General features: G+C 37.7%; 1 protein-coding gene across 1 annotated transcript; it reads left to right on the forward strand.

The window, feature by feature from the left end:
- Window positions 1-9,956: 9,956 nt before the first annotated feature.
- On the forward strand, window positions 9,957-10,292 carry LOC139731658 (uncharacterized). The gene has a single exon (XM_071642549.1). The coding sequence runs from the start codon at window positions 9,957-9,959 to the stop codon at window positions 10,290-10,292; it is 336 nt and encodes a 111-aa protein (XP_071498650.1).
- Window positions 10,293-14,229: the final 3,937 nt, after the last annotated feature.

A 14,229-nucleotide genomic window follows, 5' to 3' on the forward strand; every position in this document is an offset into this window, starting at 1 on the left:
AATGCTTTCCCAAATCCCCTGGCAATTTCGAGGAGAACAACTTCTTTTTCTTCTCTCCTGTGTGAATCAAGTATTTTTTTTTTCTTCTCTCATTTTTCCCCTTCGCTTGCGCACGGTGTCCTGCTGCGATAACGACGCATGCTCTTTGGACTAACCCATTATCACAGGCTGAGGGGTGAAATTTTCAGTATCCGATACACGCTGGGAAAAGAGACTACTATGTGTGCACAAATAGTCTATCTGAGAAGTTTTTGCGTGAATATGCATATTGATTAGTCCTGGATGACAAATCGTACTAATATTTTTCATTCGAATAATTGCAAATCTTGTGAGAATTGTTCTCATTTGCAGAAGATATTACAATACCTTTTTATGAAGTGGTCGAATCCGGTACTTTCCCCCATGGGATCTCGGAATTCTTACCCCGTCATACAAGGCTTTCTAGCGCTCGCCGGATCATCCCCCTTGAGATTTGAGATGATTCCGCCGTGCTACAGTGCTGTACAATCGGGGTATAGTAAACGCAGTGTGATGTTCGTTGAGGCAGTGGGCCTTATAAAATACACCCAAAGAGTCATGTAGATATCAGCTAGTCATGGAGTAAGAAGACCATTATTTTTATGCGCTGGTTCCAGATAGCGTAAGTTAGTGTAAGGAAGGTGGCCAGTATCTCTCTTGTATTGATCTGGGTATATATTATAAATAACTGCATTCATAATCAGTGTTATTGTTGTTGTGTTTTTTGCTGTCCTCCCTGTCTCTTCATATTCGTTTTTTTTTTAGAGTGTAATTCCTCTCCATCTTCGAACTGATGACTTTAATTAATGAGCAGATTGAAGTGAAACAATGAGAATGGTAAAAGTTTCATCAAATTGAGGACAGTTGTGGAATTTCAAATTTTCTCATAATTTCACGAAACATTGATAGTAGTGTCAATCTGTGATGAGGATGTAATCACCACTCCATCCGCAGTTATGTCAAAACAATGAAATATTACAAATATATCATTTTTGGATGACACGATAGGCAAATTACACAACTATACCAGCCGCCCTTCTTTTTTAGTCAGTATTCCCATCATCAAAAAGGCATAAATTTAGAGGGGTTTTTTTTTTTCTTTTTTTTCGGTGATAATTTTGGAAAATCATCTTTTAACTATAATATTTCCGGTCTGTCATTTTGCTTTTAAGCTATTTTTCTCAGTCACTTGGTATCCCCCAAATACATCATTTCGGAGACAACATGCGCGCCCTTTCCAGAGATTCAAATATCCACAGCTATACCAAGGAGGTGGGGGATACCTCCCTAGCTGTAAAACCAACTGTTACACTTACTAGATTGTTTGACATGACATTGTGTTTTACTCAAGTATACGATTATGTTGTCTCTTGAAACACAAGTACACGCTTGCCGTCATAAGGAGACGTGTGTGCCAACATTGCAAAGTCATTATGACTTCCAGGAATAATTAATAAATAGTTTGATGATTGATGGAATATGATTGGCAGTTGCATCTTTGCGTCGAATCCGATCAGGGGAAATCTAAGGGCAATATCATTGATGGACCATGCAAGGACTTGATGCGATCATCAATTCCATTTCGCTAGAAGCTGTATCTGGGATTTTATGCGGAGGAATATATATGACACAAAGTGCCCCTATATATAAACTTTACTATTATAGTCCTCTCCAACGGTTGTTATGACGTCAGGGGGTTGAATGTGTTGCATTAACGCATTAACGCATTCCCCAATGAGAAGATCTGAAAGGGAAATACACATCATGTATCACACTATTTCAAGATGACTGTCATCAATAAGACAATATCAAACAAACGAAGCTGTATTTTCACGAAAATCGGAGAATTAATGGGCCAATTATGGAATTTGAAGGATTCGTGTGTTTTTCGCACAACAGTGGTATCGGTTGTTACCACTAAAAATGCAAATTAGATGATGACCGCCTCACATTGTTCTACTGGTTTTTATAGACAAAATAATACAGAAATGTTGCGGAACAGTAAACATCAGTCACAATCGCCCATAATGTACATTACATGATGTCATAATCAAGTCTTCCATTGATCTATACATGATTTCATATCAGCTTATTCTTCACTTAAATTTCCTATTCTTAGGTAAAATCATACAGAATGACTTGCACCCGTCTCATCACGTTCTTACGGAGTTTAAATAAAATCAGTAGAACACCGTTCAACGAATAGGGGTTGTAGAATTTCTCCATTAAAACCATGATTGTTCTTCTCTTCTTACTTTTTTTTTTGGGGGGGGAGGGTCAAACTATTATAGGGCTGTGGAGCAGTGAAATCTGATTTTTAAAATGGTATTTTGACCAATGTTAACGTTTTTGCGAAATCTTTGAAATTCAAGATTTCATCATCGTCTTGTCTCATGTCAGATTATAACGAAACTTTGAACATTCTGCTTTTTGTTTTTGATAGTAATAAAGTAATTGAAGTCAAGAGGTTTCAAAAAGACGTATAGGCCGAAATTCAGTCTTCTATTTCAGAGCTGTAGGTGATATCAACGTGTCATCTATTCTGTTTGTCAAAATCTGTCTTTGTTCTTTGTTCTTTCTTTGCTTCTGTTCAATTTTGTGGTCGCTATGTATCTCAGATGCCATCACCAAGTCAATTGCAATTTTCCATGAACATGTCACATGTCACATGTCACTATTTTTGTATTGTATTCATTATGCGCAGATTCATCGAATGACTTTAAGAGGAAATGAAGCTCAACCAAAGCTCTCGAGACAGAAAAATCTCGTTTTGTCGAAACCTGATCAAATCCATGTTTGTTTTGATATACTATGATGGTAAATGTAAAGTGAATGAAACGGTTAAAGTTTTTTTTTAACGGAAATCAGACAAAACATAAAAACTCGTTAGAACTTTCTCCTACATAAAAATGGCTAATGATTTAGTAGCTTTATCTCTTTTTAAAAAGTTTTCCCAACTAAATCATTAAAACTTGAGGAAATTTCATCCGAAGGTTCAACCTTCCTCTGTTTAATGAAAGATCACGTTTACCTTTGGGAGCAGTCATTTGAAAAATGTTCAAGATATCGCCTTTCATGCATATGTGTAGGTCTGTTGTACCACAAAACACCCTCCCCTATAAAAGTTTTGCAATAAAGCCTAAGATATAAAGAGATGTCAGTATTTTTCTCAATAAACCGTAACGGTATACGGTTTACAGTCTGGAAACATTTTTATTATAACTATTGTTCACATAAGCATCGATTTTACTGATTCAAATTTTCACAGTGGTTGTTTCTATCCCTAACTCACATTTTGGAACTATTTTACAGCACTAATGCGGGTTTTTGTTTCATCTGCAAATGGTAAATTATGCCTTTAGTTCGAAATAAAAAGTCGGTTGAAAACAAAGTAATGTGAGCAAGTATTATTATAATTATGTATTATAAGTCAATCGCAGAGGTCTAGACGCCTCATCATCCTAACATCTATATTTCTTGAAAACGTGCGTGTGTGAGTATAGAGCTTCTGACGAAGATTATTGTTTTATCTTGGGGGGGGGGGGGATCTAATTCTTCTGGTACCATTACTGTACATTAACTGTAATCTTATTATATTATCCCTCTGCGAGCGGCATTAATTACTTATCCATAGGTTTGTATGTAAAACTTTTGCACATTTGATTTATTCGCACAGAATGGGTTCAAGATAAATCACCTTGTGGACGAGATAAAAGTTCGCACGAAATAAATCCACTTTTTTAACCTATGTTCCTTGTAGAGAACTGTCGTCAAACTATTGCAATGAAAAAAAACAACAACAACACATTTAAAAAATGTGGCGGAATATCGCTGTCATAAAGGGAAAAACAAACAAACATCACGTAGATTACTCTGAAATGTATTATTTAATGTGAATGCTGTCTTTATGTTTTACAATTGTATAATAAGAAGCAAGATGAAACGGCGTCTCCTTAGTCATGTCTTCAGTAGATGGATTAAGATAGCATTGTGTTCATGTGTGTGGATTAGGAGATTTATGATAATCTGGAAAGCAGTGACACGTCGAACTCTCTGTAGATCATGGAATTCAGAATAAGACAAATTCAAGAGTGCTTCAACACTTTATGAAAATTGTTGCAATGAAAAAAAAATCCAGTATAGATGCCTATTGATCACACAAAGAGATTTCTTAACAAAATCACAGGTTGTCCTTTATCACAAGGATTTCCCCGCTGAAGAACAGCACGGATGAACTAACTATATCTACCTCGAAAGAGCTATACAATCATACAATTTGCCTGACAATTTGGGAGCAAAGTCATAACGAAGACGTCGCCCACAAACATGAAAAAGCTGCGAATCCTTTCACGTACATCAGTGGAAGATGATAAACTCTCTGATGTACTAGTGACAATATTGACAATTAATCGCAAATTTTTAAGCCAGCTCTACTTTAGCAATTGCATGAAGTCTCCCATGATAATCATTCATCATCAGAGTTTCTTCAAAAAGCTGTCCTCTGGATTATATATATATATATATATATATATATATATATATATATATATACATACATATATATATATATATATATATATATATATATATATATATATATATATATATATATATATATATAAGTGTGAGTCGTGTGTCTTCAGCTAATGATGAACCCCTGGGTCGGCGCATCTTTTTGGAGTGTGTATGTAAACGAGAGTAAGGAGGCGGTAGACGTTGCTTAATCCTCACAAATGATTTTACTCAAGCTTTCGGGCTTCCTGCCCTTTGTCAAGACTGGGGACAAGATACAAAACATGGATATCATATACACAAATAGAAAATAATAATGTAACCGGGCCAAAATTGTGAAAATGATTTTTTGAAAGTTGGATTAGTGTGAGTTGTACGTCGTCTTTCAACTGTTTTGGAAGGTATAAAAAGGAAACCAAAACCTAAAGAGAAGTGTGGATTGAGTGAAAGCAGCAACATTAGTATAACACATTAGTGAACATTTGAGGAAAATCAGACAATTGATGAAAAAGTTATTAATTTGTAAAGTTTTGGTGTTGTAATCAGTGGAGAAGGAGACTACTAGAGGTCATGACGTCATATGTGGACAACAATACAAAGAAAATATAAAGAGAATTCCACAAAGATTCATTTTTCATGAAAATTACACATTCGTTCAATTTGATACTGTCATAATAATGTTAAGGGTAGTAATTATTCCCCCTGCTTTCTGAAAGCGGTTAGTCAAGAGCTCTTTCATTACGCTAGAAAAGTGAAAGCATGTTGCATTTTCTTTATTATTTTCTTTTATTGTTGTCCACACATGATGTCATAAACTCAAGTAGTCTCCTTATCCACTGCTTCCAACACCAAAACGTTAAAAACTCATAACTTTTGCATCGATTGTCCGATTTTCCTGAAACTTTCACTGATGTGTTCTACTAAAGTTGCTTCTTTCACTCAATTCACATTTTGCTTTGGGTTTTGCTTTCCTTTAACAATAAAGTGAAATGCCAGACGATGTTCAAGAAGTAAACATAGAGTGAAACATTGCACTTTTGATGTTTACATGTTTCTTAAGGATATTTCTTTTTCTTTTTCTTCTTTCTTCATGCGTGTTTTTGTCTTTTACCCTAATTTTTCGTTTCGTAGTGCAATGGTAAATATAATTATACATCATAGTTACGGTGGTAGTGAAATAATGTGTGAGTTATATGAGACCCTTACGGAATATACCACACATCATGATATATTTCTTTGATACCCTGTCTTTATCATTTAATTTATGGTGTATTAAACACAATCATTCAGTACCGTGAATCAAAGTATTGGTAAATTTTCGGTAACTAGCTTTCTGTAGGCTGCTCATTAAAAAGAAAATTGATTTTAAAAAAAAATGGTTTCCTTCTTTCCGTCTGTGTATATCTTTTTTTTTTCCCATGGGAATTTTTGTGTGGGTTATTGATTATATTTTCACTCTCTCAACTGAAAGTTCATAGTCCTGGATTTATCAAGAGGTCTAATGATCATGATGTGATTAAAGGTGGGAGAATATGAAAATCGATTGGTTTTCAAAAACAATTGTCAACACTTTACAACCGGTCTTTCCTTCGTTCTATGACACCATACATTTCTGTTGTACTGGTAGGTAAACATGCCCTTGGTATTCATTAATGTTAAATGTTCTCTCTGTTACAATACCATCTTCATAATTTTATATTTTTTGGTGTTTTCTCTTTAATTCATGATTTCTTACTTTAGTACATCCGTTTATATCCGTGTATAAGTTGTTTTCATTCACTTATGCACTTATTCTGTCTGAAATATAACCGCTAATTTTCGACGGTGCAACTCTCTCAGTCAATTAATGCAGTCGGTCGCCCTCTTGTGGCAGACTATGGCACTTGTCGCCTGTCGTGCCTGTTATTTTTCCGGTTTCAGAAATTGGCGCGCAAACGAGCATCAAATTCCATGACGCCATCACGTCCGCCAACTGTCTCTTCTCCTGTCTCTCTCCCTGCATTACTCCCCTCTCTCTTTTGCCATATATATCTATGTATGTATCTATCTGACTGTCTATCTAATCTATTCATCCATCTATCTATCTATCCAGCTATCTGTTTTCTGTCTTTCTGTCTAACTTTATTTCCAACTTTCATCCTTTCTTTCTTTTTGTTTGTAAGACTCCATGTAAAATCCAGAAATAAGAGCATGAAATAATTATGTGTAAATCCCAAGTCTTGCAGATGTGCTTCAAGTAAGACACTGGCGAACAAGGTGTCATCTCCACGAAAACAAGATGAGTCTCATGCAATTCAAGGGAAAGTCCAGACGATTTTCAAAATTTTACATCATGTAGCTCATAGATCAACAGCTCCAAGTTTTTGTATGTGGAATTTATCATGGTCCTTGAGCAGAGTTAACCAATACTCTGAAAAAAAATGAACAAATTACACTGATCAATTAAGGATGATGACATAGGAGGCTCACATATTTCAGAAATGCTGCAATGTAATTGCATTACAATACCGCTTGCTTAGCAAGTTTACCTGCGTACAATAATGGTTCTTTAATTTGTTCTGCTTCCTTGAGTCCCCACTCATGCATTTTTATGGTGAGGCTGCCATGTCATCATCCTTGTTCATTGCAATTTGTTATAAATTTTGATAACATTCTTACTCCTCGTCCCAATCACTATAGGTACTGCGGCTATGTACCAGGTATAACCAATTTAAAGTTGTTCAATGTAATGTGAAAGTCTGAAAATCATACGGAGTTCTCCTTTAAAAGTTGTCTATTTCTGCGTTTTTTTTATAACACTATAGTTATTGCATTTTACTCTTTCTTATTAGGCCTACTGTTTTTATTTATTTTCTACTGTTTAAGAGTTTTTTTTTTCCGTATGTGATTTCGAATAAACGTGATGACATGAAAGCAGTAGCTCCTTATCTTAAAACGTTATCTTTGAAAGTGATCAAGGCTTTTGCTTTTTCGATAACAAGCAAGCCAGCTTAATGATTTCTAATGAATATTAGCAAACAAAGTAATGAGCAAGTAGCATTCTCTATCTCGAAAGACATGTAGACCATCCGTAACTGACATATACAGCAAAATTATAAAGAAGCGTATCAGGAGTGAAAATAGTTTAGTTGTCATTTCATTCTAATAATAATGATGAATGTGATGTAAAGTAAAACATTTTTTTTTTTGGGGGGGGGGATATCGTGAAATAAACAGTAACGCTGAAGTGCAGACTACTTCTATAAATGTTTTAAGTTGAGTTGCAAAAAGGAAATAAAAAGAAAGGTAATGGGGAAAATAAGGAAAGAATGAATGGAAAGAGGAACAAAGAAGCGCACAGCAATCATCAAAACAAAGAAAATGCATCAGTTATTGATAATAAATTCAACTTGGTTGTCATAAATTCATGTGCAAACATTTGAGTGATATTATTGCGAGATAATCACAATAAACTCACTTTGCATTAATGGGAACACTGAATATAAAATCATATCACCTCGAAAACTCAAAATTATACACCTCAATCTCTTTACCGCTGGATAGGGCAGCATAAAATAATGAGAACGTCATATAATGAAAGATAAAGGTCCGGAGTATAAATATTAGCGATTATTCTGACAATTATAGACATTGTTGCAATCACATTTTATTGTCATGATATCGATACTGATATCCATTATTATTATTATTATCATTATCATTATTATCATTATTATTGTCTTTATCATCATCATCATTTCGCACATTTCATTCGAGGTCGCAAAGGGTCTATGCTTACATTTATAACAGTCGACGCAAGACCTGCATCGTCATTGTTTTGTTCGTCATTACTATGAAGAGCGCCATCTGTGGAGCTCTCGTGCACAATCCCCAAAAGGCGATACAGATTTCAATAAAAAATATAAATGCACAAGATTGATTTATGAACTATGTAGGCCCTATACTTAACTCGAATTAAGAAACAAAATAAATTTAATTGGCGAGAAAGCTCATTGGGAAATGGAAAACACAGAAGTTGCAGGCCTACGTAAAACCTCGCGAATACCTATCACATAGAAAAATAAAGACGAATGTAATTGATTACTATCATTATTATAATATCATTACCATTATTCTTATTGTTATCATCATTATCGTTATTATCATTGTTATTATCATTGTTATCATCATTATTACTTTGCCTTTTCGCCAATCACAGTATTTGTATTTTTTTTCGTTGGTTACCTATGATGTATCTCTTGTATTGTATTTCACTCCTTTCCCCCTACGATAAAGTGGGGTAGCTTGGGCCAAGGAGGTATCACCTCCTTGAGTGGATAAACTCTTGAATTACGTCATTAATTTGGACTGATACAGCTGTGCATAAATCAAGACTACGCTGCCACTCTAGATAATAGTTGAACCAGGGGATGAGGTTGACCTCCTTGTTTGAACTACGCACAGCGTATCTAAATACCTGGTAATAATTGATAATGATAATAATAATGATAATAATAATGATAATCATCATCATCATCATCATCATAACATCATCATCATCATCATTGATCACCATCATCATCATTGATCATCATCATTCATCATCATCATCATCATCATTGATCATCATCATTATCACCATCATCCCCCTGGTTACATGCACCAGTCTTCAACTGTGTTCATCAGTTTCGCGATGGAAGCTTCTGCGTCCTATCTCTATCGACGAAACTATTATGAATTCATGTATGATCGCTACGACTACATTTGATATTCACCCTATCGGACACTCCCGCGCATACTATTACAGTACTATGTTATTTGATCAAAGAAAAATCAAGGCCACAACTAGTCGCGCTGCGTTTGTTTGTTTGTTTCTTTCTTTCTTTTCGGTATTCATTTTCTAGTAGAAAGTTGTGCACACTTGCGAAAAAGAAAGGAGTTCGTAACTTGCACTGAGCAGTTTGCTCAATCTCTCAATCCTTCTGTATTCCACAGCGCCAAACTCAATGCCATGTTCGTTTACATTACGCTCTTCGCTGGCAAGCTACCCAAGCCAACACATCGACTGCAATGCCCAGGGCAAGGCGTGCATTGCCATTTTTAGCTTGAATTATGCATGACATCATCGCAAAAGCGCATATCGATTGGCCAGCAAAGTGAACACTCTCCCGCCTCGCGTGACGTCATGCGCAGCACGCCGAGAAAAGAAGAAAAAATATTCAGCAAATCACAACCGACATCACGCCCTTCCACTTCGAACTTGCTTCCACGCTTCGTCGTGCTTATGAATGCAAGCAGCCTCGCGTTCAATTCCAGTCTGCCTGCCAGGTCTCGGGACATAAAACCTGTGACCCGTTGAGAGATACCTCATACCCTAGTGGCCACATAGCACCTAGCAGTCTTTACATTTTCTCGTCGGAGTCGACCGATACTTTCCCTTATTCAAAATGGGCGAATGGAGTAATGGAATCTGCGGTTGCTTCAGCAACATCGGTATGTGTATCTTCACGTACGTGGTGCCTTGCTACACTCAGGGAAAACTGGCCGAATCGGTGGGTGATGACTGCCTCCTCTGTGGTATCGCTCTCCTCGTACCCCTCGTCAACATCTACGCCCGTGTCACTACCCGTGGCAAGGTCCGAGACAACAAAGGAATAGAAGGGGGGCTCATCGGGGATTTGATCTGTGTCTGCTGCTGTCCCTTCTGCGCCTTGATGCAAGAAGCTCTGGAAATGTCAGTGGCGACTCCCCTAGGTGCCGGGGAATCCATTGCCCGTTCTTAAACCCGTGAGTCTATTATAGTGATAGCGACAACTACTACCACAACAACATCCACGCCTATGTATTTTATGTGTAAACTTTGAATTCGGTGATGCTTCGGGACGTACGAGTGCAGCCAGCCCTGTCCAGGAGGCTGAGAGAAATATAAAGTCAAGGATATTATAAAGAGATACATTTGAAAGTGGGGGAAATGTGCCATCACAGTTACTTTGATTGATGATAATCTGTTGCTCACCACATCACACGGGTGCAGCGCAGCCATACTAGCCACGCCCTTATCCTACAAGCTGATAATGTACAGAGTGCCTCACAGTGCGCAAGTGGAGCTTGAGCGATCTAGCGAGACACCAAGCGCCGAGTACTTATATCAAGGAGCCTCACACAAGATGGCATGCATTCTGGATCTGACAGACGTCAGATATACCTGGAAACTGTTTGGGACTCTTTCATTATGAAATCAGACCACCCCCGCCCATACTGTTTATAAAGCGTGACGTTTTATAGCGCGGTTATGCGAACTCAACTCTTCGACCCTGACATCACTATTTTAGTAGAGACAATGCTCCGTTTCACTGCTGCATTCGACCATGGCCATGGAGCTACATCATACGACAGATTCCCCTGGTATCCCCGCGGCCCCGAGCAGCTCTCCATGATACAAACCCGATGAAATTGTAGGATAACTTGAACACTTTCTTTTTCTAGCCTCCAATCAAGTTTTCAACTATCAACCAACCTTGCTTGACGTGATGGCTTTGAAGAAGGCAATAGTTTCGGCAACGCGTCGATCACACAGGATTTATTTCCATTTTTTTTTTGTCCGGAGTTCTGAAACATATTAAAAGATATTAAAACAGAAAAATAGATATGACAACACACTTTCCTGGAAAATGCCCGAAATACCTGTGGAGGGCATAGTGTCCTTGGTGTGACATAAGCAGGATACACCGAATCTTCGCTTATATTTCCCCCTCGGATTATAGAATGAAATGAGAAAGGGCGACCATGTTTCGGGTCGAACACCGTGGCCAACGTGACTGTAAGCTGGGACAAGCGGAATGCAGGAAATTCTGTACAACAGACAAACTTGACCTTTTTAACCCCTGGACAGCTAGGTAAACGTCAACACGTAAGGAATATAAAAAACACCGCAGCAACAGTATGCCGGGAAATCTGCGTGTGCGTAGAAAGAAAGACCTCTTTGTTTTGTTTTAGGTTTTAAGTTCGTAGTAAACTAATTATCAAAATGGCCAGGTGTGGATTAGATTGTGTTCGCAATGGGAATAGGTATGGACCATCTGGTGCAGCAGTTACCGCTTTGGTTGATGTTGATTAGCAAACAAGATTTATTCGAATGTACACGTACGGGAAATGTAATCAGAATAATCGCGCTTGCGGCAGAAAACATGCCTACACTTATATCCGCTTCTCTGGAATAGTAGTAGGGTCTGCATTCCTCGACAGTAAGTAGCACAATTTGTATAACCATAAATGTTGTGATGAAGATATAGGCCTAACTGGCAAAAAGACTGAATATACAGCAAATGGAATATAGCAGTCTCTTTTATTTCGATCAATGCATTATGTGGCAAAAATTTCGTTTAATTTCCCCTTTTCCGCGCTGAACAACTACTTTCATATTTCGTGTGTTGTCTATCCGTGCCTTGAAACAATTCTCTTCCTATTTTTTTCGGCATTTCTATTACGTAGTATAATATAAAATCAAACCTTGTTTTATGACAATGCTCTGTTTGAATGCAGATTTGAATCCTTTAATGGGCTTAGACTACACGCAGCGTGTTTATTTTTATATACCTACATTGTTTTACTTTCATTTCTCTGTATTTCATATACTTGTCATGTCATTTTTACAGAAGACCTTGATATGATAACTTGTGTATTTTTTAATATGAAGACTGGTATGACTCATTCACACAAACGCGCAGATGTGTATGATACCAGGAAGGCGTCTCACCTCCCTGATGATACATACATATTACTTTGGTCCTTGGTAAACCCTGTCATAATAATTATAATTCTGATTTCATCGTCATGAGCCGTATATTTTGTAGTCGATATAAAGAAATATTTGCAACACCCGAAGTGCGTAAATTAACTATTCAGCGCACGAACAATCTAAAATCATCTGTCTTTCACGTCGTTAGCAGGGGATATTGCTGTAAATGTTTCCAATGGAATACATTTTGACCGTGGCGAACGGGTAACGATGTTGTTTCCCGTGTTCATACAGTTATTACTGAGATTCAGGGATTTTTTTTCCAAGATAAGTTAGCTGCCTTTTCGTCTGATTCTTCCAATCCTGTTCATGTGTCTAAAACTGGTAAAGCAGATGTGAGCTATCACTGAATAACAATGGTGTTAGACTAGTCGTCTTGACGACAGGAAATGAAAAACAAAATGCACCTCTTAAAGCACCAGGAAAAGACAAATCAGGGATTTATAGTGTCACTAGAAAACACAGTACTCTACCGCCTGAGCTTATCAAAATACGACGCAGCTCCAATTACAGAATGTGACTTCGCTCTCATTGGAAGTTTCATCTCGACACTGAATTACTTAACTGCTCGACTCTTACAATTAGATCAACTGTATTTTAACGCATACACTGTAGTCGAAAGCTTTCATGGATTATGACTGTACTGGGCAGCACATGACCGTGATTTCAATACAATGTATGAGGCGTGTCCTTTCGCCGTGGGCGTCTCCTACGCGCGGGAAAAGCACGGAGGATTGTGTTTTGTTCATGATGCGAACGTCCAGATGGGGATGGGGTGGGCAAGGAATGAGATGACACAGGTCACACTCGGTGATGTTGGAAGCAGAAGGGCTTACACTAATAATATCATCGAATGCCGTTGCTGCCCGGAATTTCCACGGCATGCGGCGTGTAGTGAGTGGGCGAGGTTGCAGGCATATGAAGAGTAGACTCAGGCGGCCATTTTATCTCTTCCTTTCGGCTTATCGCCAAACTGGACTGGAGTCGGTAGGGAGCACTCGCAGTAAATAACGATAAAGAAAATTCAGTCGTACAAACTAAGGAGAAATTGGCGCACATTCTTAAAATTACTCTATGTTCTTTTATCCTTTTAGTACATCTATTTAAATGTTTTAAGAAACAAACGCGTGGGATCGGTGATACTGTGATGTATGGTGTATGGAGCAACAACGAAGTTAAAAAGAGAAGTAGAAGTAAAATATATATATACGGTATATAACGTGGCCTTGGACTATGTCGAGTACTAGGCGCAAGAAACATGTAAGTGAACATACAAAAAAGTCAGTACTGAAGTTCAAAGTCACCGATATACCATTTTGATCGGCGACACATGCAAATTTGAACATAGGGTGAACAGGTTATGTATTTGTACTCGTTTGATATCATGACTAGAAAGAATGATTTAGAGAAGTTACAGCTATCATTATTTGACACTGTATGGTTACAATGATTCCAGCAGGCCTACTCTGTGATCATCATGTGATGGTACAAAAGTGGAAGTTGTTGTTTTGTTTTGTTTTCAGTTGATAAATGATTTGTTCCATGCAACTTTGAACGGCGCACACACGGTGACGAGTACCACCAGACTTAGCCTCGTGTTCAGGCCGTTTAGGATTTTTGACAACTGTGTCTGTTATCAGACCAGTTTGATAACATGCAATCCCAGTCCCACCAGTGTGGAGGTGTACTGTTTTGCGACATTTAGGCCGATGAATTATTGGCACTACTCCTATGATAGTGTTAAAGGCGTTAAGTCTGTTTCGTAGACGAACTTGTCGCATTTGTAGAAGGCAGAACCCATTGGCAGTGACAAAGGCAAGCAACTGGAATCGAATTTGATTTTCTCTGTAATTTCCAGGTGTTGTCTGTTCTCTGTGTAGATATTTGACTGAATTTGTGACCTCGTGTCAAAGTGATGACAA

Source organism: Diadema antillarum, unplaced genomic scaffold (assembly GCF_040938485.1).
Source record: "Diadema antillarum isolate AM-2024a unplaced genomic scaffold, OU_Dant_1.0 seq00000382_RagTag, whole genome shotgun sequence".
Taxonomy (NCBI): domain Eukaryota; kingdom Metazoa; phylum Echinodermata; class Echinoidea; order Diadematoida; family Diadematidae; genus Diadema; species Diadema antillarum.

Excerpts from the sequence above, each read along its gene's own strand:
- LOC139731658 (XM_071642549.1), top strand. The coding sequence starts at position 9,957 with ATGGGCGAATGGAGTAATGGAATCTGCGGTTGCTTCAGCAACATCGGT.